General features: G+C 31.6%; 2 protein-coding genes and 1 long non-coding RNA gene across 35 annotated transcripts in view; 2 read left to right on the top strand and 1 right to left on the bottom strand.

Annotated features, from left to right (window-relative positions):
- Positions 1-651: 651 nt before the first annotated feature.
- Positions 652-6,940, top strand: LOC148225965 (arrestin domain-containing protein 3-like). Of its 3 annotated transcripts, none has more exons than XM_088204355.1 (9): positions 652-754; positions 836-1,022; positions 1,094-1,275; positions 3,385-3,510; positions 3,567-3,778; positions 3,844-4,026; positions 4,096-4,281; positions 4,356-4,734; positions 5,036-6,940. In XM_088204355.1, the coding sequence occupies exons 3-9, from the start codon at positions 1,161-1,163 to the stop codon at positions 5,128-5,130; spliced, it is 1,296 nt and encodes a 431-aa protein (XP_088060481.1). In that variant the 5' UTR covers positions 652-754; positions 836-1,022; positions 1,094-1,160; the 3' UTR covers positions 5,131-6,940. The 3 variants fall into 3 exon arrangements, with proteins under 3 accessions (XP_088060481.1, XP_088060482.1, XP_088060480.1); XM_088204356.1 differs by having other exon boundaries at positions 836-1,028; positions 5,036-5,269; XM_088204354.1 differs by having other exon boundaries at positions 827-1,275; positions 5,036-5,426.
- A 2,401-nt stretch (positions 6,941-9,341) lies between these two features.
- On the bottom strand, positions 9,342-11,167 carry LOC148225964 (uncharacterized). 2 transcript variants are annotated; one of them, XR_015812315.1, is made up of 4 exons: positions 11,090-11,167; positions 10,893-11,018; positions 10,702-10,830; positions 9,342-9,517 (listed from the first exon to the last, which is right to left on the bottom strand). It is a non-coding gene; the product is annotated as an uncharacterized LOC148225964 (long non-coding RNA). The 2 variants fall into 2 exon arrangements; XR_015812314.1 differs by lacking the exon at positions 9,342-9,517 and adding an exon at positions 10,235-10,605.
- A 2,397-nt stretch (positions 11,168-13,564) lies between these two features.
- The window catches only part of Patronin (calmodulin-regulated spectrin-associated protein patronin), an 82,017-nt gene continuing 70,613 nt past the window's right edge, over positions 13,565-24,968 (top strand). For 12 of the 30 annotated variants that reach the window (XM_088203506.1, XM_088203490.1, XM_088203497.1 and 9 more), the window contains exon 1: positions 18,923-19,111. In XM_088203506.1, coding sequence (XP_088059632.1) covers positions 19,022-19,111 — 90 coding nt within the window. In that variant the 5' untranslated portion in view covers positions 18,923-19,021. Of the gene's footprint in view, positions 13,718-18,847; positions 19,112-24,968 lie in introns of those variants that run through there. The other 18 variants (XM_088203511.1, XM_088203509.1, XM_088203498.1 and 15 more) reach the window with 3 other exon arrangements.

Raw genomic sequence — 24,968 nt, 5'->3', positions numbered from 1 at the left:
ATTAACCTTTTAAATCCATCAAAAAATATTTTTAATCCGAAGGCAATTGACCCGTTTGTTGAAATCTCGCTGGGCATCGAATAATAGTACTTATTTAACTTTATCACTCCACTTCGCAGGCGAATCATTCAAGTAAAGTTGTCGGGAAGGTGGTGATATTTTCTTTTTTGAGAAGAAAATCGCCTCGGTTTTGGCCTCATTCATTTTTATCTTCGATTGGCGGAAGTATGTCGCCAATTTGAGTAATACATCTTGAAGACGATTTATAATAAGGTTACGACTCGAGGATGACGTGTAGCGAGCTGTATTATCAACATAGAAAGAGATCAGAAAATTGAAATATTGCTAATATACACATTAAAAATGTGAGATTCCCATCGGTATATCTCTCGGAGTCGAAGGAGATCCCTTGACATTTAGGATGTATTGCTCGTTTCTCAAATACGCAACTATGCTGCAAATCAGATAGAAAGGTACGTCACCTCTTAGTAATTTAAATAGGAGGCTGTCATGCCTTACCGTGTCGAACGCCTTTTCGATATCTTATAAGAACATTCCCGTGTCTCTCTTGTAGCGCATGTAGGTTCTAATCTTTGGAATCCTTGGCAAGATAGTGACTGAATGTTGCAAGTTCTTAAAAAACACCAGCTTCCCAAGTTGAGCGATGGTGTGGCAGCACTGGAAACTGTCAGAATGCCGTCACACTTTTAATGTTGATTTGTTTTGAAACATATTCTACAACTTTTGTCAATTGGTGATTAGTGGAGTGTTTTTGCTTAAAGCCAAATCGAAATTCTGGAATAATAAGTTTTATATGCGGTTGCAGCTTTTTCAGATTTTCGAAGACTTGACTCATGGCAAGAAAGGAAACTAATAGGGGGGCTAGGAACTTTTACCGGTTGCTGTATTGAAATTATGTTAGCCGTTTTCCATATATCACAGCCATTAAATATTTTCGTAAGAAAAACGAGTGTCTTCAACCGAATCTTTTTTGTCTGACGTCAAAAAGACAAATCCAGAGGGTAACGGTAGAAAATTCACTATATATTTTTAATTGATTTTATATATTGCGTTCAAAATACGGGTTTGTCAGACGAGATCGACTCTGATTGTGAGTGAACGTCAGCAGCGGGAGGCGTCGCTCGATACGAGGAAGCGAAATGGGGCTCAATAAATGCAGCATCACGCTGGACAAACGACGGGGCATGTACCATCCGGGCCAGACGGTCAGCGGCCACGTCGATTACATTATCGAATCGCCAAAAAAGATCAACGGTAACTGACGATAACATTTTTGGTATTGCATGCTTTTGCAAAAATATTTTTATTTTTATTTGTGACTAGACGTTCTCAAAAATTTTGTTATTTTGTCCATTAGTCCTTGACCTTGAACAAAATTATTCGTTTTATTCGCTTCTTTGACCATCAGTACGGACTCTGGGTACAAACATTTCAATTTTTCCCATTGGTCATCTAATTCGGTAGCAAAACAATTAACATTCTCGACTCTATTGTAACGCATACTATGGAATTTAAGTTTTATACCATTAGCAGAGCACAAAACATATATACCTATTATAATTAATATAGTCTACTTTTTTCTACTATCTTTCTCATCGATATGCGCAGATTTTCAGTTATACTATAATATATTCACCCTTCTTAGAATATACCTATATATATTATGAATTGCAATACTGGTATTTATTTGTTGAAAACGATATTTCCACGGTTTAGAACTACCAAAACGACAATGCCTATATTGCTTGAAAGCAGAACCAAAGAATAAAATAGTGCTCATTGTAGTGTTATCACATTTACATAAACATTTATAACTTAAATTTAATTTATGTTACTTTTAACACGAGAACAAATAAACAATTATATGAAAAATATAAATAATTTTAAAATAAATATTATATGTGTTATCATTCAAATAATTTATTAATCATCAATCAACAATCATCAATCACACTAAACAACATTTAAAGATACTAAACACATTATGTCAATTAAGTATAGTTATAATAAATTAAAGAAACAAAAATTTCTACAAAACATAATCACCCATACTGAATCCTTGTAAACATTGAAAGGGATAATGATATATATTGGTGCTTGACTTACAAGTTTAATTCATTACATGACGGAGCTCGTAACTCAAATTACTCATATATCAAATCGATTGAAATCCCATTAATCAGTTTCAATGAAGAAAATTGAAGAGACTTCATTTCACCTTTTTTTCAAATGCACCAACCTGTCCCTCCCTCCCCCCAAAATGACACCCTTGGAAAATTGAAATGGATTAATGAAAATTTAAATGTTAATACATACTATCTAAATTAATGACAAAAGTTTTTTTTTCTTGTTTTTCGAGTCAAATTAAAAAAAAAATTTAAGGTTTCACTATAATTTATTAGAATATTTCATATATCGAAACAATAATTTCCGGGGTATTCGAATGTTTGGGTTTTGCTAATCACTAAACATGTTTAAACAAGCCAGCAAAATAATACCAGTATTTACTGTTTTGCCTCTCGGTAATACCGGTATTATTGAAATCCCTAATATAAAGGCATTCCAGATCAAAAATAATAAATTATACCAATTTAAAAATAAATAATGTTGCAAAATTGCAAAACTGTTTTTAGCCTCGTTAGATCATCTAACAAACCGTACGACTCGGAGCGGTCCATCTGCTCCGGCTGTGCTGAAATTTTATACTGACATTTTAATACTGACTTTTTACACTTACAAAAACGGTATTTAAACTGTAATATCAAGAACGATGTTAATGCTAACCATTTAATATTTATGTATATTGCCTTTTATATTTAAATACCATTTTGTGAATCAAATAATGATCATTAATTTATTGTTAAAATATTGATAAAACCAAAGCATCGAATCGATAATCTACATGCTCGTTCAAAACGTGCCTTACGACATTCGTTTACATTAACTTAAGATGACCAGATGTCCTCCTTAAAAATTTTGTCGTTCAACAAAAATTTCTAAATAGCCCTTGTTTTTTAGCTCCTGTAGAAATTTCTCCTCAAAAAAATTTCGGAGATGGACTTTGAGCAAAATTTTCGAAATGACCTTTTTTTTAATCTTCGTGGCAATCTGTACTTCTTTATGATTTAAACGAAAAAAGCTCTCGAATTTGTCCTCCACAAACAAATATTTCAGAGAGAGCATTTGAACAAAAATTTCTAAAATGCCCTCTTTCTTTTTAGCTCCCACTGCAATAATGCAATAAACTTTTTTATTAGTGCCCTTCTTTGATATTTTCAAAATCTAGTCATCTTAAATAACCTCTACTGAGATTTTCGAGCTGGATAGGTTTCTTCTCGACTAAGAGGCAACGTCTCGTTCTAGGCATCAGCATTAATTTCAAAGGCGAAGCCCAAGTGTCGTGGAAGATCAAGCGGGGCAAGAGGACGGTCAACCACCATGCGAGCGAAAACTACTTCAACATCTCGTACTACTTGATCGGTGGCAAAGGTGAGTTCAATGACATCTTGCACTTTTTCGTATAACCATAAGCGTGCCGTTTGAAGGAAACGAGATGGAACTCCCCGCCGGAACTCATTCCTATGCATTCGCGTGTACACTTCCACCTGTTCTTCCGTCTTCCTACGAAAGAACACATGGTTACATTCGCTACACCATCATGGTGACGCTGGACAGACCGTGGAAGAGGAACAAAGATACCAGGCTGATCTTCCACGTCTTCATGCACATAGATTTGAACAGGATAGAGAAGGCTAAGGTAAATTTCGTCACATGCTGTGAAACAGTATATACGTGCAATCGTCTAATTGCGACCGTTTTTAGATGACGATCGGCACGCACCTCAAAAAGCACTTCTGCTGTTGCTGGTGCAAGTCCGGTCCGTTGATCGTAGACGTCGGTCTTCCCGTGTCTGGATTTTGTTGCGGACAGACGATGCCCTTCGATGTCAGCGTGGAAAACGGAAGCAATGTCGGCCTAGACAACATCTCCTTGATTTTAAGAGAGGTGAGACTTTGAAAGCTTTTTGCTTTGCAATCGTTTCAAAGCGCTATAACTACGTCTGATTTTTTACAGGTGGCCACGTTCCACTGTCTCAGTCCCTGTTCCGATAAAACGTTCAAAATGGAGATTTCCAAAATTAACACTAAACGCGTTTTGGCCCACAGCACGGTGAATTGGACCGAGAACATGAAAATTCCATCCTTGCCTCCATCCAACTTGTTAAGCTGCAGAATTATAGAGCTCAATTATGAAATAAAGGCGAGTCTAGTTTTTGGGATTGCACGGTTGATTCCCTTTCCGAGCTCTTGTGATTGTCATTTGCCATTTTTCAGGTCATCGTCCACTGTTCGGGCTGTTATATCGATATGGACGCCACCTTTCCCATAATTATAGGAACCGTGCCGCTGTCCGGATTTCATCCACCTCCCCCGGAGGGTCTCACCGTAGGCGTTCCGCCAGATGGTCCGTTGAACAAAGATCGATTCGAGGGTGTTAACTTCGATCCGCCGCCGTCCTACCCTCCGAATGCAAGTGGATCGCTTTATTATGCTGCGCCGTATCCGACATCGCCGATGCCGTATCCCGACTCAAAAGCGCCGTATCCTAATTCCCCCGTTCGGTATCCGAATCCACAGGCTTCTTATTCCGCAAATCCGAATGCCTCGCTGGTGTTGGACGAAGTCAACTCTCAAAACATCCTTTCAGGCCTAGGTGAGTGTATTAATATTTTCTTCTCGTCTTTATGTCAAATAGCGTCAATCTTAGAGAATTCACAGTCAACGTACGTATTGTAGTCTAGATTTTTTTTTATCTATTAATGATTTTTAAATTAATTTTACTATTTTATTATCAACTCAAAATAATTATGTAGATCCAAAAATAAATGCCAATGTGTATTACGGACACGTCCGCTTGAATTCCGATGACTTCGTCATTCTTACGGACTAGTAAGCGAAGCAGAGCCCTTGAACGTTATATAAAATTATAAACAAATTTTACCATTTGTCCGTAGCTCAACATCCAACTCAATTCGGTACAAGCAGTACACAGAACCCGCAAAACAACCAGCGACCCATAATTGGCAGAAACGCGTTCTATCCTATATAACCATGTATCCTAGCTACGGATTCCGCATTCCCGATTAACTGCTCTATATAAGCAGAATTCCACAACAAGTATACTTGACAAATTTACCAATAACTGTACAAATACACATATAAGTAATTCAACATTATATATTTACTATTTAAATTGTCCTTCGAGAGAAATCCAATTTGATATTTCTTTACATTATTTTTCGTAAAGAGCTTACTGAAATATGCCTATTAAGTAAATCTAATATTAATACTCCCTTTAATATATATGCCAGGGATTGGCTAACTTTTTTACCCATTACCCAAAAATATATTTATTTACATCAACGTTACCCTATTGATTTGAAAGATAGAAAATCATATATTATTTCAATTCGTAAGTTTTCTTAAATCTATTTATAAAGAAAATACAATTATAAATATAAAATATAATCAATTAATATTGTCATTATTAAACAGAAATTCGAAAAAACGTGAGGCATTTTGCTGTCAGAGGAATTTGAATCTTTAAAATCCAATTGATATATTTGTTTTGTGTTTATGTTCATCAGAGTGGAAAATCCTTGTTCGCAAAAGTAGGTTGTTGCAAAAGGCAACAATTTTTTGTCTGTCTCCTCGTGTGCAGTTTTGAAAGCCTTTACAGTTATTGAGATTCAAAAATATGACAGATATGAATCCATGCTTCATTATTAGATAGAAGTTCAAGAAGTATCTCTGCCAATCCTAGAGGCTCTTCTGGTAAATCAGCAATTTTACATTTAATGGATCTACAATCCAACTGACAGTATGTGAATCAAGATCTGGAAAATAATCAGAGAACCTTTCTTTGTGTTTGGTAAAAGATACGTTATAATTGTGATATCGACAAAAGTGATGATGTACAATATGTTGATTAATTTCAATTTTTTATTATTTTCTCGCTAAAGCCTAAAGTCCACTAATATAACCCAACATAGCTGGAAATCAACAGATACAACAATGTAGTCTTTCCACTTTAAATTAACGTTTTTACAGAATTCATTAATATAATTGTAGAAATCAATTCCACAAGAGCGCAACTCGAGAGGAGAACAAAACAATAATTCCTCTTCAATTGTATGTAAACCTTTGTAGTGAACAAATACCATCAGCTGGGAATTACTACTGATGTCTGTAGCCTCATCAAGCTAAATAGAAAAATATTTGCTTTCTTTTATTGAAGATTTAACTTGTTCCCTCACATTTTAAGTTAAAGTAAAAAAAATCACGACTTTTGCAGACAAGCACACTGAATTTGATTTTATGACTTCTTACCTGACCACACATTAACTCTACCGTTTTCAATGCTGCTGGTTTAATCAAATCGTTATCAATAGTATATGGTTTCTTGTTTCGGGCAATCGATCGAGCCACCTCAAAGCTAGCTTTTGATGCCTGAACGTTGATTTAATAATGTACCTCTCATGATGTTATCCACCCTTTGTCTTTTGACGGAAATTTACAAATTTACAAAGTATTCCTGTGGGTTGGAAGATAAATGTGGGTATATATTATCCAAGTGTTTCTTCAACTGACTCTTTTTGAAAGATTCTGCAGTCAGTACTTTCAAAGAAAAAATACACTGTGGTTTCCTTGTCTATTTGTTTAAACCCATAATTGAGAAACTCTTCCTGGTATACTCTCTTTCTTATTGATGCCATCTGATGAGTAAAAAATAAGTGATCAAAACAAATCTAATCCTTCAGCACACGGTAAAGTAAAAGAAACCTTCACGCGTACGATATATGTAAGTCGGTACTATATAATCGTAGCGAACATTTTATTCCAAATTAAAAAAAGAAAAATTTTGGAGAAATTATTTTAATTTAGAGTACGCTCGGGGTAAGGATGCCGGTTTGTTATTGTGTGCGTGTACATGTATATAAGAGGGAGAAGCGATGTAGCGCGTACTTCGTTGTCTCGCTTTCTCTTTTAAGGACAGTCGCTGATTCGTCAACGCTAGTATTCGTCATTAAAGTGCAGTGTGGCACAGAAGTTCGATCTTCTCTAGTGATTTATTTTAAATAATTTTGTGTTGATATTGGTTTAATTGATATCAAGGCTTCAAATATACACTGTAAGTTATTCATTCTCTTACCCGTGGATTAAAATATTTTAATTATTTTTCCATTAATCCGTACGTTGTTGGTTTTTTTACACTATTCTCTGTAAGGCTTAAAAAAGTTATTATTCTTATCGATGCACCAATGATAATTTTTTAATTTATTCAATGGATTCTAATGATTTAATAGAGTCGTAAGCCATTTAACAATCTGCGAATAATTTCTTTGCCCATTTTATATCTTTTTGCTTTTGAAAAATAGCTAAAGACTTCATTATTTTTTTGACTAGTGAAAGATTTTGAATTTTGCAAATATTTAATTAATGACATCAATTTCCAACTTAGCTCAGATGTATGTATGTTAAATAAACATATATTTTCTTTTAAAATAAAAAAAATAAATATTCTGAGCGAAATTGTTTTGAGCCACACAGTTCACGCACACAATAACAAACCGGAATCCTTATCCTGAGCGTACTCTAATTTACGATAGAATTTTTTTTATATATAAGAGTTAATAAAAATTAAATTTCACTCACCGATTCATATGGGAAAAATTGTTTCACGTTACGAGTAAAATCCCGAAACGAATTATGCTGTGAGGTTCCACTGTATATACATATATATTTTTAACTTAGACTAATAATGTGAGTAATATATTTTATTGTTAATCACTGCTAAGAGCATATATACACTTTTTGTGTAACGTAAGTGTCTTGTCTTTGCATTTTATAAGGACAATTTATTATATATTATGTACATTATACAGAATTCATATTTTATGAGATTGTATATTTACTGTAAAGGCTGTTTTTTACTAATATATGACAAACTAATTTATAACACTAGTACACACGGATAAATTCGCGATTCTTATTATTCTTATAATTCCTTATTTTGTAGTTAAATGAATTAATGTGTTTAATTTTACTTATAAAGTTGGTTATCGATCCTTTGTAATTAAATAAATGTATATACATTTAACGGTGCCTTCCGATCTATATAGATTGTGATAAGATTTATATTTGTAATGTTTTTTTATATCGTACTATATTTGTATTGTTATTCGTCAATAGTGAATGTGATTTTTTGAACATTACATATTTTATATTATACATTTTGAATGGACATAATTTCTTAATATTTAACCAATTGACATTTATAATGTTTGTTTGATTAAATGTGAAACCATGATGTGCTTAAATAATATTTGTAGGGCTGCCAGTAAACTCGAACAAAATTATCTACATATATGTTTATGGCAGTGTTACTGAGTCAACGTTGACAACCAACGCTATTTCATTGTATCGGCTGCTATTTGCTATATTTTGGCGTTTATAATATACAAGACTAAAAAGTTTGGCAACCTTACAACATATACAAAAAAATATTTTATTATTACATTATAATGTTTATTAATTAATAAATATATAATTCATACTTTTTTTTATTATAATCCATATACTTTAAACTACTGGTAATAATTTATTGTATTTATTGACCATTTTATTTAATTAAAATAATCATAAATTTAATATAACGTTTCATCCAGAGTAGAGGTCAGCAAAGTGCGACTCACTAGCAGCAAGCGTTTTAATATATTTTTTTAAAAGCTGGACAATAAATTTTATTTTTAATTTATTAGTGCAAATATAGAAAAATTAATATATTTTAACAATTACATTTTTAAAGTATATGTGAAGATTCGATTGCATTATGTTTTATTTAAGCTCTACATCCAACACTTATTAATGATAATTAAGACTTGAATTTTATTTGTCTATGTGAACCAATTAAATTTTAAATAAAAATGTTGTAACATGACAATATGTTACAACGGGGTAAACACAATCAACACCTACAAGTAAGAAGTAAAACTACTTACTCGTAGTCTTACAGACAGAAATCAGTGACATTTATTTTATTAATTATAAACTATTATTGCAGCTTACACTCTTTTAAAGTTCGTGAGATGAGGAAAAATTTAATCTGTGACGATCAATCGAAATCATAATTAGGCTTAGAGCAATAAATTATTACATATAAGATACTAGCTATAATCCGTCAAAAATGTTTGTTTGAATTTCAACTTTACCATAATTAGTTATTTTTATATCCTTTTGGTATTTAAAACACAGTTCTGTTCTAAAAAGCTATTTTAATATTCAATTTTTTTTATAAAATAATAATTAATATTCAAATTTAGTTAAAAATATTTTTTTCCGTTAAATAAATTAAGTAAAAACACTGCCATATGCAAGCCTGCCGAGAGGGGGAGGGGAAAAATTCCCGGGGCTTGTTCTCCTTGAGGTGCCCAACTCTGGAAAAATTATAGCAAGAACATATTTATAATAAAAATAAAAACCGACCTCAAATAATGAATCTGAACTAAACTACAGTTGTTTGAGATGTACCTATATACTGATGTATCTCAGGTATAAGTTCTTTTAGCCCTTTTTCATACATATTATACAATAAATAAAAGGAGCGGAACATTGCCTTCAAAAACACCCATTTTCTAGGTACGTAGTTCTTTCACAATAAACATTATTATTCAAAGGGACAGATTGCAGTTTTTGACGTGGTTCCGTTTGGGTTAAAATTTGTTTGCAAATTATTATTTACTTTATTGCTTATTGAACGTTTAAAAAATATTGGACATGAGAGGAAATATTCAACGAATGTATATTAGTAGCAGTAAATTTAGGTATTTAATCTAAAAATTCCAATCGAATACTTGAGGAAGAAGCAAAGAAATGACGAAAAATCAACAACAGCACTAGCTGAATTATATAAATTTAATGTTTTTACAGATTGTATTATCAGTAATTTGACAAATAGATTTGATGCAGCAAAATAAATAAATAATACGCACAGTTTCATGTGCTTATTTCTTAAAGAAAATCCAGATAAAACAGTCTCGAATCTTTCCCGAAAATATTTTTATAAAAATATATAATTTCAGTGAAATTATATCGGAATACATTTTCATCGGTAGATATATATTTTTAGCAGTGAAAATATAATTTATCTGGCAGGTGCTAGTGAAATTATATGATTTCACTTTTCCATATGTAGTATATAATATATTAATTCTCGGATAGATTTAAACAATGATACTAAATAACAGCATGATAAAGGAAACATAATCTACTTCTTACAATACATTCAATAAATAAAAGTAAGAAAAGAAAATATTGTTTTTTAGGACTAGAAAATTTAATAAAAATAATACTGATACATTAAATAATTTTTACATATTGAAAAAATGAAAGCATCTTTTAATTATTATTTAACTTTTTTTAATGTTTCATACAATTTAATAAATAACGACTGCGGAATAGGCTGTATAACATCTGCTGTTACATAAATATTATCTATTATCTTTAGAGGGTCGTGTTCATTTGTCTAAAATTTTAAACATTATTATGAAAAATAATAATAGTAAGTAATAAGCGAATACATATACATACATATGTACAATATATTGTATTAAAAACCAACCAATTCTTTTAAAGTGCGAAAGCGGCCAAATACTTGCACGCATTGTGGAATGTTTGGCGGAGAGTAATAATTTGTCCCATGTACTAATATTACTATTTTAGTCTTGCTATTTCCATTTTCACTAGAAAACTAAAAAATAAAAGCAAAAATATTAATAAAAGTATATACCTAAAATGATCAATATTACTAACACTTTGTAGATAATGTTCGCCGTTTGATAACGTAATTGATCCAACAATCCGACATTTTTGGTTATGCAACTTTGTAGAACTAAGTTTGCCATAGTTATCGAGATCGAAAAGCTGGTATCGTTCAGGCTGTCAAATGACAAAACTTTAATAAACAAAAATTAAATTAATAAAATAGTATTTTTTAACTAATTTTTAACCTTATCGTCAAAAAGTATTTTCCAGATGTTCATTTTACTCGTGTGATTCGGTTTAACGTGAATATTTGAATTGACAGTACTATTTTTAAATCATAACAAAAGTATTTTTGACCATTATAAATTAAAATGCCGATTTTAATTATTTATTTTTGTGTATACTTAATACCTATTAGTTAATTTATCATAATAATATTAACAAATATTTTTTTTTAATTCCTTTCATATTATACATTGTATATGCATGTGTTTGTGACCCCTACTTTTGCTGACAACACAAATATCCAAGTAATAAGTATGTATAGCAAAGCTAGATATAGGTATGTATTTTTCATATTTTTTCACATTTGTAGGAGGGGGAGAAGTCAGTTAGCTCCCTGAAGCTACGTTGGCAGCATCGCGGTAGAGCGGCAGTAAGAGAACTTGTAACAAGAGCCGATATATATGTGATGAAGTAAAATTTTGATAATCGTTGTAGCAGCTAAAGGGTACATAATATTCGATGCTATTTTAGCAAAAAATAAAACAATTTTAAATGTCACCACTATCCAATTCCTCTTAGCCCGTGGGCCAATTTTTGCAAACATTTAAGATGCCAAGTAAAACAGTTGGTAATTGAAAAGTCAGCTTTTGTAATCTCGAAAGTTGTTTTATTTATACGAAAAAAAAAACGTAAAATAATACGCAACTATCAATAATATAAACTATTTATAGCATTATCAAATACCAAAGTAAAGAACTGAATTTATTTGCAGCTCATATATAGTCTTCAAGCTGCTAATTAGTTAGCACTGCTTTATTGACTATTAGTGTTTGTCTATAATTACACGTACTTTTATTGTTAAATATTTACAGCATATTATATTTGTTAAAATAAATTAAGCACATATTTATTGTTACATAATAAAAAATGTCCACCGATGAAGTGTTGCAGGTGGGGCACAAAGGTCTCCCATATTTCTATGATAGGGGTAAAGAAGCGCAGTTGGTTTAATTCTATAGGTTAAGCTTTGCAGTTTGCAGTACCCATCATAAATTGGACCGGTGAGCAACGGGGTTTGTATTTAAAGCGTATTATGAGAGCAACCATTATGTGATAATGATTCAATATATAAACCCAGTTTTCCAGCACACTTTGAGTTGTAAAACTGGGTTTATACTGAATAACAGCACCATTTACCGTTAAAACGCCAATAAATGAAAATGTAGTAAGAGCATCCATTCAGCAATTGACAAGATGTTTAGCTCATAATCATACTACGGTACCTGGGTACTCCCACCCATTTCTTCAAGTCGTGTGTAAGCCTAGGCTTATTAGCGACCTAGCACAGAACACGTTTGTTTTGCATCGAACTACGACGGTCCACTGCTGATCTCAATCTGGGTCATCCCGGTGGATGACCGTGGTTGGTTTCGCGATCTGGAGTTACTGATGGTCTCCCGGCATCGCTATCTTTTGTTGGAGACGGAGGAAGGAAGAAACTGGGTAAGGTATGCCAGTGGGCTTGGTCGCGTTCCGCTGTCTTGTCGTCTTTAGGTATATATGTATAGAATTATGAGGCCACGCGATGTCGCGCGGCTAAGCCGTGGTCCCTGCATGGATAGCTTATAAGCATAGTCTGCATGCCGATTGAATATAGAATTCTCACAAAATGATGTTGGGTCATGAATTAAGTGACATACATAATACCGACCACAGAAGCACAAGCTAGGAAGTGCAAAATACAGGTTCACCTTGCAGCTGCTCTACTATGGATATCAATGGCAGGGGTGGATTTAAGCAATGTTCGGGGAGGCGCTCGCCTCCGCAAATGATGTCACAGGTTTTTCGTAATTTTTTTATCTTCGTCCCTGCCTCAAGATATCATTGAGTTAGACACGTGTTTCACATTTTCACAATTTCGCTGCCCCTCTTGTCCTAAACATAATTTTAATTCAAGTAATTTCAGCTTTTTTCGCAGGGGAGGGGGGGGGGGCAAAAGTTGGCCAGTCAAATGTTTTTTTTAATATTACAATTTCATTAAGATACATTGTATTTCATCAAACGATATGCATCGTTCTCGACCTCTTGAGGATTTGAAGAATAGATCAGTTAGGGAACTGAGGATTTTCCACCTAAAATAACAAAGAGAATAGTGGGGAAATTTCGGTAGCTTTTTCAGCAATGTATTGTTTTCATTAATTGTAAGTTTTTGAAGCTTACAATTAATTTTTTGTACTTTTTAAGAATGTAGAAATACTTTTACGTTCCACTTTGTATAACGTGAAATTTTAAATTATTATAAGTTATAAAATTAAAGCATTTGTAGAAATTTTATAGGAAATTTTATTTATACATATATATAATTATTAAGAATTGGTTTGCTGTATTTTTAGATAATTAAACAAATGATTGATTGTTAAAAAAAATTGTAATCCAATCGTATGTTTGTTTTTTTTAATAAAATGACGTCGCGGTTCATGGCCGCGAAATTGGGTGCGCTTTCTCGCGACCAGTGGTGGCGGATCGGCCGCCGGCAGCTGCGGCTGCGGTCGGCCAGCGCCTGAACCGCTCGTCGCTAGACGGCCGCCGCTGCAGGGCGGAGGCCCGACGCTGCCATGGAGCCCCTCGACGCGTACGACAGCCGACAGGTGAGCCCCGCCCGCGTCGCCATCTTTCCGACGTCTCGTCTTTGACGCGACCCCTTTTCCCTGCGATCTCATCCCCTTTTGTCGTAAATCATGCCCTCTGAGCGCTCCGGAGTGACTGCGCCCCCTCGGCCTATGCGCGCATTTAAACAATTTATTTTCGTCCAATCGATATTGAACCTTTTGAAGGTTATGCCCAGTATACGGTCAGCTCTAGCAGTTTGTGTCATCGGAAGACCGTCTAAGAACATGTATAACATTTTACATACAAATACATTTTTATTCAATTATGTATCTGATTCATAAATCTATGTATGTTCGAATCTTGGCTTTGGATATCGCTTTATGCAATATAATTTATAGTGATCATATGTTAAAATACATAAACATGTGCAAAATCAATATGGTCAAATATTTACTTGATATTGATTCTTATATGATTTTTAGAAATATTTGTTATGTCAGTTTAAGATGAAAACAATATAATCGAATGATAATTTATTTTTCTAATATGGATAAAATCTTATATGAATAAGTTTTTTGTGCAATTTAGAGTGAAATAGATTTTACTCAAATGTGTATCTTATATTTGATTCAATGTATAGATATCACCTTATACTTATACATATAATGTAATTAGTTAGTGTGAAAGACTTGCATTCTTAGTAGGTATCATCGCAATTTATGAAAACCTATCGGATGTCATTCATAGATAATCATATGTTCATATTCATACATATGTGTATACGTATACCTATATATAGAGGTGTGCTGCTAAACAATCGGTTCTCTGTTTCTGAACACTTTTTATTAATAATATATTATTATTATTATTATAGAATTGCCCCTGAAGCAACTCCGAAAACTAAAGGTCGAGAAACCTTCAGATCTTATTTCGTAACATACAATATATAGTAAACACGTTTAGAATAAATAGCAAATCTTTCCAATTCTTAAAAATTTTCATTGCCATCATTTAAAATGTCATTTTTAAATAATTTTATTAATTTTTCGAAACTGGGTATCTGAAAATTTTTTGCATTTCTAATTTAACTAACTAGAATACTATTAAAGTATTAAAAAAAATGACAATGGCTTTTTGTCAATCCTCTGTCAACTTATACTCCAAATCCAAAACTCCATTCCACCCAACCCTTGCTACTTCAGTGAATAATATACTTACTAAATATTTTTATTTTATCAATGTCAAAATAAAAATTAAAATAAGAGTCGGTATTTTTCTTTATTTAAAATAAACACGATAATAATATAATAAAAAAATCAATGTAATGTCCATATGGCTGTTTCAATATCAGATACCTTATCCTTGGCATTCTAAATCTGGTATCCGTTGCCTCTCTGTGATGATTGTTTATCCAAGAAATATTATATAGAACGGGATCCCAATCAACCAATGGCCTGCCCAATAAATAAATTCTTATTAAAATTGAGACGTGGTCTACAATAAGACTGCAAATTAGTCTTATAAATATTAAATTCATTAAACTTAAACCTCGTTCAGCTTCTGAACTACTAATTCAATTATATTTGCATTTTTTTTAGTCTATTTTAGCTTTCACATAATTTTATAATAAAAAATTCACCTTCCGGCCACGGAGAAACAATTTCATCAAGTGACCAGGTTGAAGGATCAGATATTATAAAAGTTGTATAAAATTCATGTGCTGCTTCTATTATTTATCAGACATTGGGCGATTTGGTTTAACTATGCTAACCATGTTCAATATGTTCGCTGTGATTTTAATCTCTTTATCATTTATTAATCTGACTGCTGATGGAAGAACTTGCTTATTAAGTTAGTTAATAATATCTAGAATTTTTTAATTGCACTATTGATTTGGATTATTCTTTTATTTTTTTGCGAAACATAATATCCATTATTTTGAAACATGAATATGCATTTTCTTTTTGATTCCTAAATGGTTGATGTGTGAACAATCTTTAAATCAAATTTTACCATTTATATTGCTCTAAAGAATTGTACTTGTTTTTCGTTCCTGCATGGGATATTTGATTGTTCGTATTGGCATTTGATGATATATCATCCACAACAGAACAATTATTTTCTTCAATTTCCTTGCTAGAGTCTACTGTAAAAGATGCACACGGTAGTGTGAGATTTAAGTTTGTATGAATAGTTGCAGAATTTATCGAATTACAAATTGTGTCATTGTATTTTTTTTTTAATTGAGCGATGATTCTAAATTTCCTTATGTTTCCTTTTTTTTTTTGCAAAAACACTACAATTTTAAAAATACTTGTATTTAGAAAGTTTTTAATTGAAGTAAACTTTTGTATTGCTGCTGAAACCACACATCTGCTGAAAGGAAATAACCCATGTTTTAATATTTGTTGTTAAACTGACATTAGTGAATACGAGTTTAATTGTTAATAAATCTAAAAAATTCTGAAAAATTTTGCCAATCGGTTTTAGGAATTCTCAATTTTTTAACAACTGGTTCGTGAATACCAGGAGAACCAGCGTCCAGCACGCCGCTGCACATATATACTTATCAAATTGTCATTATTAAGTGATGTTTTTTTAGAGTGAGTCAAGTAATACCATTTAAATAATCTACTAATAAAACAAATTTATATCTTTGGTTTGAGAATTATCATTTCAATAAAAAATTATATCTTCATATGCATATGGAAGAACAATACTGTAAAATATTTTCTTATATTCACTTACACAGTTTATTTATTTTAGATATAAGCTAATACAGTTTATACATACATATATGTATTAAACTTATATTTTTTTTGCACAAATGTGCGATTTTACTTATTTTGTTGAGTTATCTACTTTATATGTTTTCTGATAGTTTATTACATATTTCAGCATCTTACTTTTGTTCTCAACTTATAGTTGGATTGGTTTAAATTTTTTCAATATATTCCTATTTAAATATGATGATTACTACAGTAATACATACATATTCACTGACAATATACCATTTTAAAGCATTTACATTTTATCTTTAATAAAAATGTATCTCAATGTGTTATTATTTAAAATAAGTTTCAACAATATATTAAATAACCCTTAATAATTATGTTATATATAATTATATTATAGCATATATTTTAAACCTACTTAATAATCTTATTTGTATTATTTATATCTCATCTTATCTAGTCAAAAAAATGAGGTCCCCAATATTATAATGTAATATTTATAATTAATCATATTTAATCAATGTGTATCATAATCTACTTTTTACATTTCTACCTTGTCTGAAATATGGGAATTAGTGATTATTATATAATTCTGATCAATACTCACAGATTATGTTTTCCTAGATTTTTCCAATCTCATGAAGGAATATATGGATGAAATTCAAGAAAAATCAAGTCGCGCATAGTGAAATATATTGATCTTAAGCTGTAATGAGAACCGGCCCTAGCTTATTTAGCCCCCAGGCCAAAACTAAGTTGTCCGCTAAAACAATACTAATTTACCATAAATTATTTTACGCAAATAATTTTCAAATTTATAGTAAATCACAATAACTACATATAGCTTGTTTATTGTATTATAATTATTTAATAAATGTACGCATTTATGACCTAAAAAATAGATCAACGTGGAACAACAGCAGCGAAAACAACTGCTTGGTAACCACAGATTAAAGAATATAATAGTAGCTAACCAAATTGTGCACAGAAGAGTGACGAAATGCAGAGAGTAAAATATATGGAAACTAAAAACATATTTTTAGTTTCCATATATTTTTACTAGTTTTCGAATGATTTCTTTGTAATATCTGCCAGACTTCTTGGATTCAAAAGCCACTTTATTATCGGTGTTCGCATAAGATAAATGACAATAATAATCTTGAGAACAACAAACCAATACTACCCTATGTCTTTACACGTGGCGGTGTTACCCTCGCGGCGAATAACCAATCACAAGGCAGAAATTTAAACGCATTATGTGATCGCGCGTCGAACAATGTTCTTGTTCACTGATTCTTGAAAATAAAGAGACTAGGGTTCATCTGGGAATCGAATCCAGATCTTTAAGGTATTATTCATCGACTTATACCATCAATATATCGTGCTGGTTATAATTTAGTACTTCCACTACATCTTTCGTGCATAATAAATTAATATATCACCATATTTCTTTTTGCTTCATATCTAAATAGCTTTTAAACTTTCTTTATATGCTATTTCTATTATATATATATTGTTTTAAATACTTTTTACTGTGTAATCGGTGTTTTTTTTACAAATTTACTTCTCATAGTATCTATTATTATTCAGCAGTTCCTAGACTTTTTATCTCTTGCTAAAGTTGGGTAAAAAAAACAAAATTTATGATATTTTTTCTTTCACAGAAATTATTCTTGGTATGAGAAGTTATGAAATTTAAGTATCTTATCTTTACTTACATAACTTTATGGTAACGACAGTTATGTTATGCCTAATTTAAAGTTATTAAGAACCTTCTGTTAGTATGTATTTTACGCTTGAATTAGCTTTAATTTAAAAAAAATTACCAATATCCCCGCGGACGTGTATATCTGCGCCTTATTAAAAAAAATATTTAAACAAAATTTAAATTTAAGATTAACTGAATTTCCAGCGTCACAGTGTATTTTTTATACATAGACCGCCAGAAAGAATTTTTTACCCATTAGACCGAAATACAATAACTTTTTTTTACTAGAAACACGTATGATTTGTTAATCCTCTACATCGACTGACTATTGAAATGATATGTTTTTTCCCCTGATACTCTTATTTCTTGCCGTATTTATCATTCTGAAAAAATATTAAATATCAATGATTTCGGAATTGCTTTGTTCAAAATAATCAATCCTTAAATATATTTTTGATAAGTATACAATAACTGTTATTCATAAGAAGAGATGGCGGTTAAAAGTCAACTGAGTAAATCTGGATTACATACATATGTATTCGATTTAAAAAAAATAACGATGATACTATTTGTGTATGAAGTAAATATATCAATGAAACCCCGTTTATGAAGTTTTTTTTATTAATCTCGATTCGCCCACCCGATCTAAACTTCTCTACGCCCCCATATGACGAGCACTCGGTGTCGGCAATGCAGACGCCTGCCGTGGTTTGCGCGGATTCTGTGCGGGAGAGTGGCCAAGACGAACGAGGCCCGAGCTGTCGGCTGCTCTCCGTTCCGTTTCAGTTCTTCGGCTTCCATCAGCCGGCGCGGTCGCGTTTTTCTCTCGGTTCGCCCATCTCGGAATGCAGTGTGGATAGTACAGTGAACTTTTTCTCAGTTGTTTACCCGTTAAGGAGATGGTGCTCAGGGTCACGATGACCCCAGACCTGGACCCCCTGCCTCCGTCGGAGAACATCTCCAACGTGACTTCGTCTCCCCAAGAGACGGTAATCGCCGATCGCTTACCATATTCGCAGGGTTAACGCCCGTTCGTGTTGCTGCATCTCAAGTGTGCAGAAAATTGATTGGAAATCGCTCGCGGGTTACTTTTAGATGCGCCACCTGTGGCTTTCGAAGCTATCGTTAATCCGACCGCCGATACTAAATCGCTATCCAAAGACGTAATCTATTTCATAGAAAACAATGTGTAATTGTCACTATTTTAAAGTAATAGCTCACCATATTGGACTTAAAAATCCACTATCAATATATTCGCAAATAGCTTTTGTGTATATTTTCATTTAATACTAATAGTCAGTTTCAATCTGATTTTGTTCTAAAAACATATAATAAGAACTACGAACGAAATTTATAATATGTATTCACATTCTCAAACGTAGATATAGTATTTAGATTTGTAATATTTTGGTTTTGAATCCCTTGTTTTGTTGTATATCATCAGCTCTTCAAATTTGCTTAGTTTCGTAAAATTATTTTAGACAAAAATCATACTTTTTTAATGCAATCTAATCTCAAAGTTACGACAAATATTATTTTCAATATATTTTGATACATCTAATAATTTAAATCTAAAGTATAATAATTGATTTTAATCGTTGATAAGGCGACATTAAAACATTACACGCAATAGCTTTACAATAATATGCTGGTAGATTCATGTCACTGCTTTCTCAACTCACAAGTAAATTAAATAATTAAGAATACATAATACATACCAGTAACTGATCTAACCAATACATGCTGTTTATTAGATATGGAAAATATTATAAATTTAGATTAATATATAATTCAAAGTTAATTCAATCCTGATTTTTTTTAATTACTCGTGAATATTGTTGTACTTATACGTATGTATAATATCAATACATTTTATTTTTACATATCTATTATATTTTTTAATAAATATAATACCATAAACTAAAACCGATAATGTAGCTAGTAAAGCTAATACATTATATTGACCTAATCTGTTTAAGCACGCGCTGATTTATCCCTTTGAGTGAGATGACGATGCATACATAATCGTCTTACTTCTTATAGATAATTGTATAGTTTATCTTCATAGTTCTATATGTATTTATATTAAAAACTGATTTTCTATTAATATTATCGAATTATGTATGACAGTATTGCAAAACAAAAATAGGAAAGAAATTGTGGGGTACGTTTGGCTTGAGGTTATGAAATTATATTTTATCCGTGATGGGCGTGAATTAGTTGACATCTCGATATTTAAAAAAATGTTTATCGCACTCTGCATTAATATGTCTGTGTATATTTAATTATCTCGATCAAAGTTGTAACATGTCGAGTTGTCAACTTATTCACGCCCATCACGACTTCATTAAAATGTAAAATATCTGCCTATAATTTATTATTTGGTAATTTTTAAAGCCTATATTTTACGTCTAATGTTCAGTAATATATGATGATGGTTAATAAACCAAATACATAGTGTAGAACGGAATATTATCGTATATTTTTTTACTTGCAATAAAAATGGTTTTACGTGTTGCATCGATTCGCTCACCGTTTCGTAAAATGTACAGTTAAACGTAATTAAATAGTTAATAGCGTTTATCATTCAAGATCAATTACTTCTCGACTCGATTTAATTTTATGTATCTTTAACGACGATAGTTTATTTCAGTTTTAATATAAAATTAAAATTAACTACTTTTTACTATTTATTTATTTATATTGCATTCGATTTCCACAATTAATAAGGCTTTGCGATGAAAAATGCAGTGTAATTGAGAACCTTTCTCCAGAACTCTTTTACATTTTATTTTGGAATCGTATGCTTTTTTCGTATAAATTATTCTCGAGCGTGCACCTCAATGGGTGGTTCGATGTGCGCTACAGTCAGATGCATATTCATAATCAATTAGAAATTCTATAACCGTCAATTATCGTTAAATTAACGGTATCACTACTCACACACGTCGACAATTAACGTGTGTTGCGTACGATGCAGTAGATCTAGATAGTGAAGATATTTCGGTAGAAGAGCATATAAACGTTTTTTTTTCTTGGGCCAATTAAAAAATTCTCGCATACTGTTTTATATGTTGTCTGTAAAGTATATTACATTAGAAACTGCTAGGCTGGTATGTAGTAATTTTACGGCGAATCCAAAACCGCACCATTCTGCGGTCTACACTTTGATTTCGTCGATTATGAGCGTTTTTTACACCTCGATGTGCTTTATATAGATGTAGTCGTGATACACAAAAAACATCGGTAATTGGTATCAACCGCGTATGGTGCCTTTATTGTTAAATAGCCGCAACAGAATCGTATTTTTGTTTATAATAATAAAAAACGCTTTTAATAAAAACCTGCCCTAGGTTTTTTTGTGATACTTAGTAACTGAAAGTTGTATTATAAAAATAGTTTACAGTAATTAAGATTATTTTAACGGACATTAGCGTATTTTTGAGTGTGGACTCGATTAGTCAATTGTAGGATGATCGTTGAGTCACCCCTTATCTCGCCGCTTTGCGTGACCAAATGGCCTGACCATTTTTTTAGTTTTAATTTGTCGTACTTTGTATATATGTATATATATAATAAGATATCTGCGAAAATCTGTCAGGTATTATGCTTATATGGCGTATTGATGATTTTACAAGAATGGTTTATGTACATATGTACCATTTTGTTTCGCAATACTAATAATTTCAATGAACCATTGCGATTGCATTAGATTGCCCAGTGGCTATTTTTATTTTAAATATAAAATAACCTTTTAAATACTCAAAATTAGACATGCAAATATATTGAAAATCTGTTCAATGTCATCTAGTGCTAAAAATACGTAGTAGATGCTAATGCAATATAATAATAATAATTATAAAAGCATGAACGGTTATGTACTGGTGTACATTTTATGCACACAATGTAATGTAGTTTTATCTATATAGCTACGTGTCACATGCAGCCGTAAAAAATAAAAATACCGAGTATTTTTTTCTTGTTTTAATTAGAGGAAAATACAATTAAATTTCTGTTTTAAGTTGACTTTCCAAATTTGCTAATTCTCTTTGCGGTTGTTTACATAATAAAGGTAAACTTTGAACTTTTGCTTAGAGTTAATCGAAACGTAACGAGCTTTACTTGTTTGTGTTTTAATTTGAACCGCAGTTGAATTTGTTTATATGTATATTTATTTTTCTAAGCTCATCAAATTACATTTACATAAGAGGGTTAAAGATCATCGGTTATAAGATTATTGAATATTCAAATAATGATACTAAAAAAACTAGTTTGTCTCGTTTATTACTTAAAATCAGTAAATTTGTTTTGCTCGTTAGACTCAGAGAATCCGGCCGCGGATCTTCGTCCTTGATCCTAGGCCTTTTAGGCCATATTGTCAATTCGCTCGCGTTCGCCTTCAGGCCGAACGTTTCACGCCCTATAAAGCATCTTGAATTTGGAACGTCGAAATACATGGTACGAACGTATCGCAAAAGCATTACCGTGAAGATAGTGCAGTTAATCGAGCTCGCGCTCCACAACCGACGTATGTCTACGTTTACGTGGTGTGTATACACGTGTGTCGAAAGAATTTGCATTTTGCGTATGTTATTTACTTTTTTCCAGCTCGGATCATATTTGGCTTATTTGCATAGTTTGCGAATTCCTAAAACACGTTAAATGAGAAATCTCATAAATTAATTCGAGATTCCTCTGATTGGTTATCGATTAGATTGTTGCAATTGTTGAGATGAGAGTCTGCGATGGGAAATGGCCATAAATTATATCATATTGTTTGAACGATTATTTTCAATTATTAGTTGGGTATCATTCAAGGTCGGTACATCTCGATTGTGAGTTATTTAATTTGATTTATTCATAGTTTCTCCTTTTCGTCCATTAATTTAAACGAATGTTTCAGATTCTGAACAATATTATATCAGAAAATGTCTGTTAAGGTCCAAATTGCATCAGTTTCAATGGCATCATACTACATTTTATATTAACGATTTACGATCTCTTTGTTATTCGTTGAACAAAATATTATGTGCTCAGTCCATTTATTTTTTTATAAAAATATCCGTTCAAGAGTACAATGTTCCAAGCCTACTTCGCAATTTTCTGTGATGTACACAGAGTGTACATGTAATATATAAAGTGAATATCCATATAAATATGTTGAATAAAATGTGTAAAACGTACCTCCGTGATACACTCGCGTATTAAATTATAAGATTTCAATGTATAAATAATTATCAGACGTGAAATGACAAATATTTAAAAAAATATCTATTTATTTAAAATAACAGCTTATTTTTTTTACATATAAATTAGTCTTGTTTTGCTTTTTATAGCATTTTCTGCATATTTTAAATATATTTAATCAAATAGACATCAAATTGTCTGAACCAAGTCATTGTGAGATGAATTGCATTAATCATAATATACTATATAATATATTACATGTACCAGAGTGCCGCCAAGTTTTGTCCATAATAAAACCTATATATATGTATATCATAAATAAGCCCCCCACAATACTCCCTCTCCCCCATAGCAATTTATGAATGTGAAATTCAACTTGGCGTTGCTGTTTCTTTTTTTCACAAAATTGCCCTGGTTTATATTCATCCTAAATATGCCTGCAAATAGTGTAAAATTTATTTATTCCTTATTAGTGGTAGTTAGGAAGAGTTGCAGGAAATGAAACAGTAAGCTTACTATATAATGGATCGATCAGGAGTAGAGGAATTTAAAAAAAAATATTTGAAGTGATACATAGGGATTATGATTATATACAGTCGATTCCGTTTAATTGATCCTTTGGTTTATTATATAGATCATGTTACAATGAAAATGAAGATTGTGTAGATGCAATTGTTTAAGTCATTAATTCAAAGCATCAAACAGTAAGCGAAAACGACGACAGTGATTATGAATATCACCTTGTCCGTGTGACTAGGATGCAAAAAATATTTGTTATTTTATGTAAGCAGGCAATGACGGAAGCCCAACATTTTGTGCTGATTTTATACAATTGCAATTCTACAAAAACACATTTGTGGTGAAGGCAATTGCCCTTTCCTTTGAATTTGACCATAAATATGCTCATTTTATTAAATATCTTAATTAAATCGACATTAAAAAAATCTGAAATGACGTACCTGATTTTAAACCAGAAATTCTTGGGTTATCCCTCAAAGAAATCTAAAAAAAAACAGTCTTGAACCTGTCCCAAAAATATTTTTTAAAAATGTCATTTCAGTGAACTTATATTAGAATACATTTTAACCGGTAAATATGTATTTTTACCAGTGAAAATATGTTATTTTGCATGTGTTAGTAAAATTATATGATTTAAATTTTTCTATATATAGTAATACACTCAGGTCTCTTTTATGCGGTAGATACGTTCCACAGGAAAAGCGCATAAAAAAGTCCTGACACACCTATAAAAATATATCCATAATTTTCTAAAACCGCATAATTTTTTTTATTAAATTTCAGAATTTTTTTCTTAAATATTCTTACGAAAAGTTTTATTCAAATTTTTATGAAAAAAGTTTTAACAATCTTTTTTTCTTTGGAATTTTCTTCGCTTTATGACAGTGTTCAGCATGATTTACGAACTGGTTAGAAATCACTTTCATCTTTAAAAAACATCAGCACATCAGCTCTATTTCCTGAAGATAATGGTTCTTCACAATTAAAATTAGCCTCAATTTCGCGTGTTGATTTTTCCACTTTGACAATTAAAGTAATTAAGCTTTGCTATTTTTTTTGCACAATTCGTGATATTCAAATATACAATTCTAAAGCTCGCGTTGAAACTTGAAGGCTTCTTTCAGTATTATCATATTTTTC

The sequence above is a fragment of the Plectrocnemia conspersa genome, unplaced genomic scaffold, assembly GCF_051122295.1.
Source record: "Plectrocnemia conspersa isolate PC_06_02 unplaced genomic scaffold, ASM5112229v1 ptg000014l, whole genome shotgun sequence".
NCBI classification, from domain to species: Eukaryota; Metazoa; Arthropoda; class Insecta; order Trichoptera; family Polycentropodidae; genus Plectrocnemia; species Plectrocnemia conspersa.
This window is presented reverse-complemented; position numbering and strand designations above follow the sequence as displayed.

What these genes read in the sequence shown, in the direction of transcription:
- LOC148225965 (XM_088204355.1), top strand. Translation starts at nt 1,161, where the DNA reads ATGGGGCTCAATAAATGCAGCATCACGCTGGACAAACGACGGGGCATG. An exon ending in ATCGCCAAAAAAGATCAACG is followed by an intron (nt 1,276 to 3,384) that starts GTAACTGACGAT and finishes GTCTCGTTCTAG; the next exon opens with GCATCAGCATTAATTTCAAA. An exon ending in ACAGGATAGAGAAGGCTAAG is followed by an intron (nt 3,779 to 3,843) that starts GTAAATTTCGTC and finishes GACCGTTTTTAG; the next exon opens with ATGACGATCGGCACGCACCT.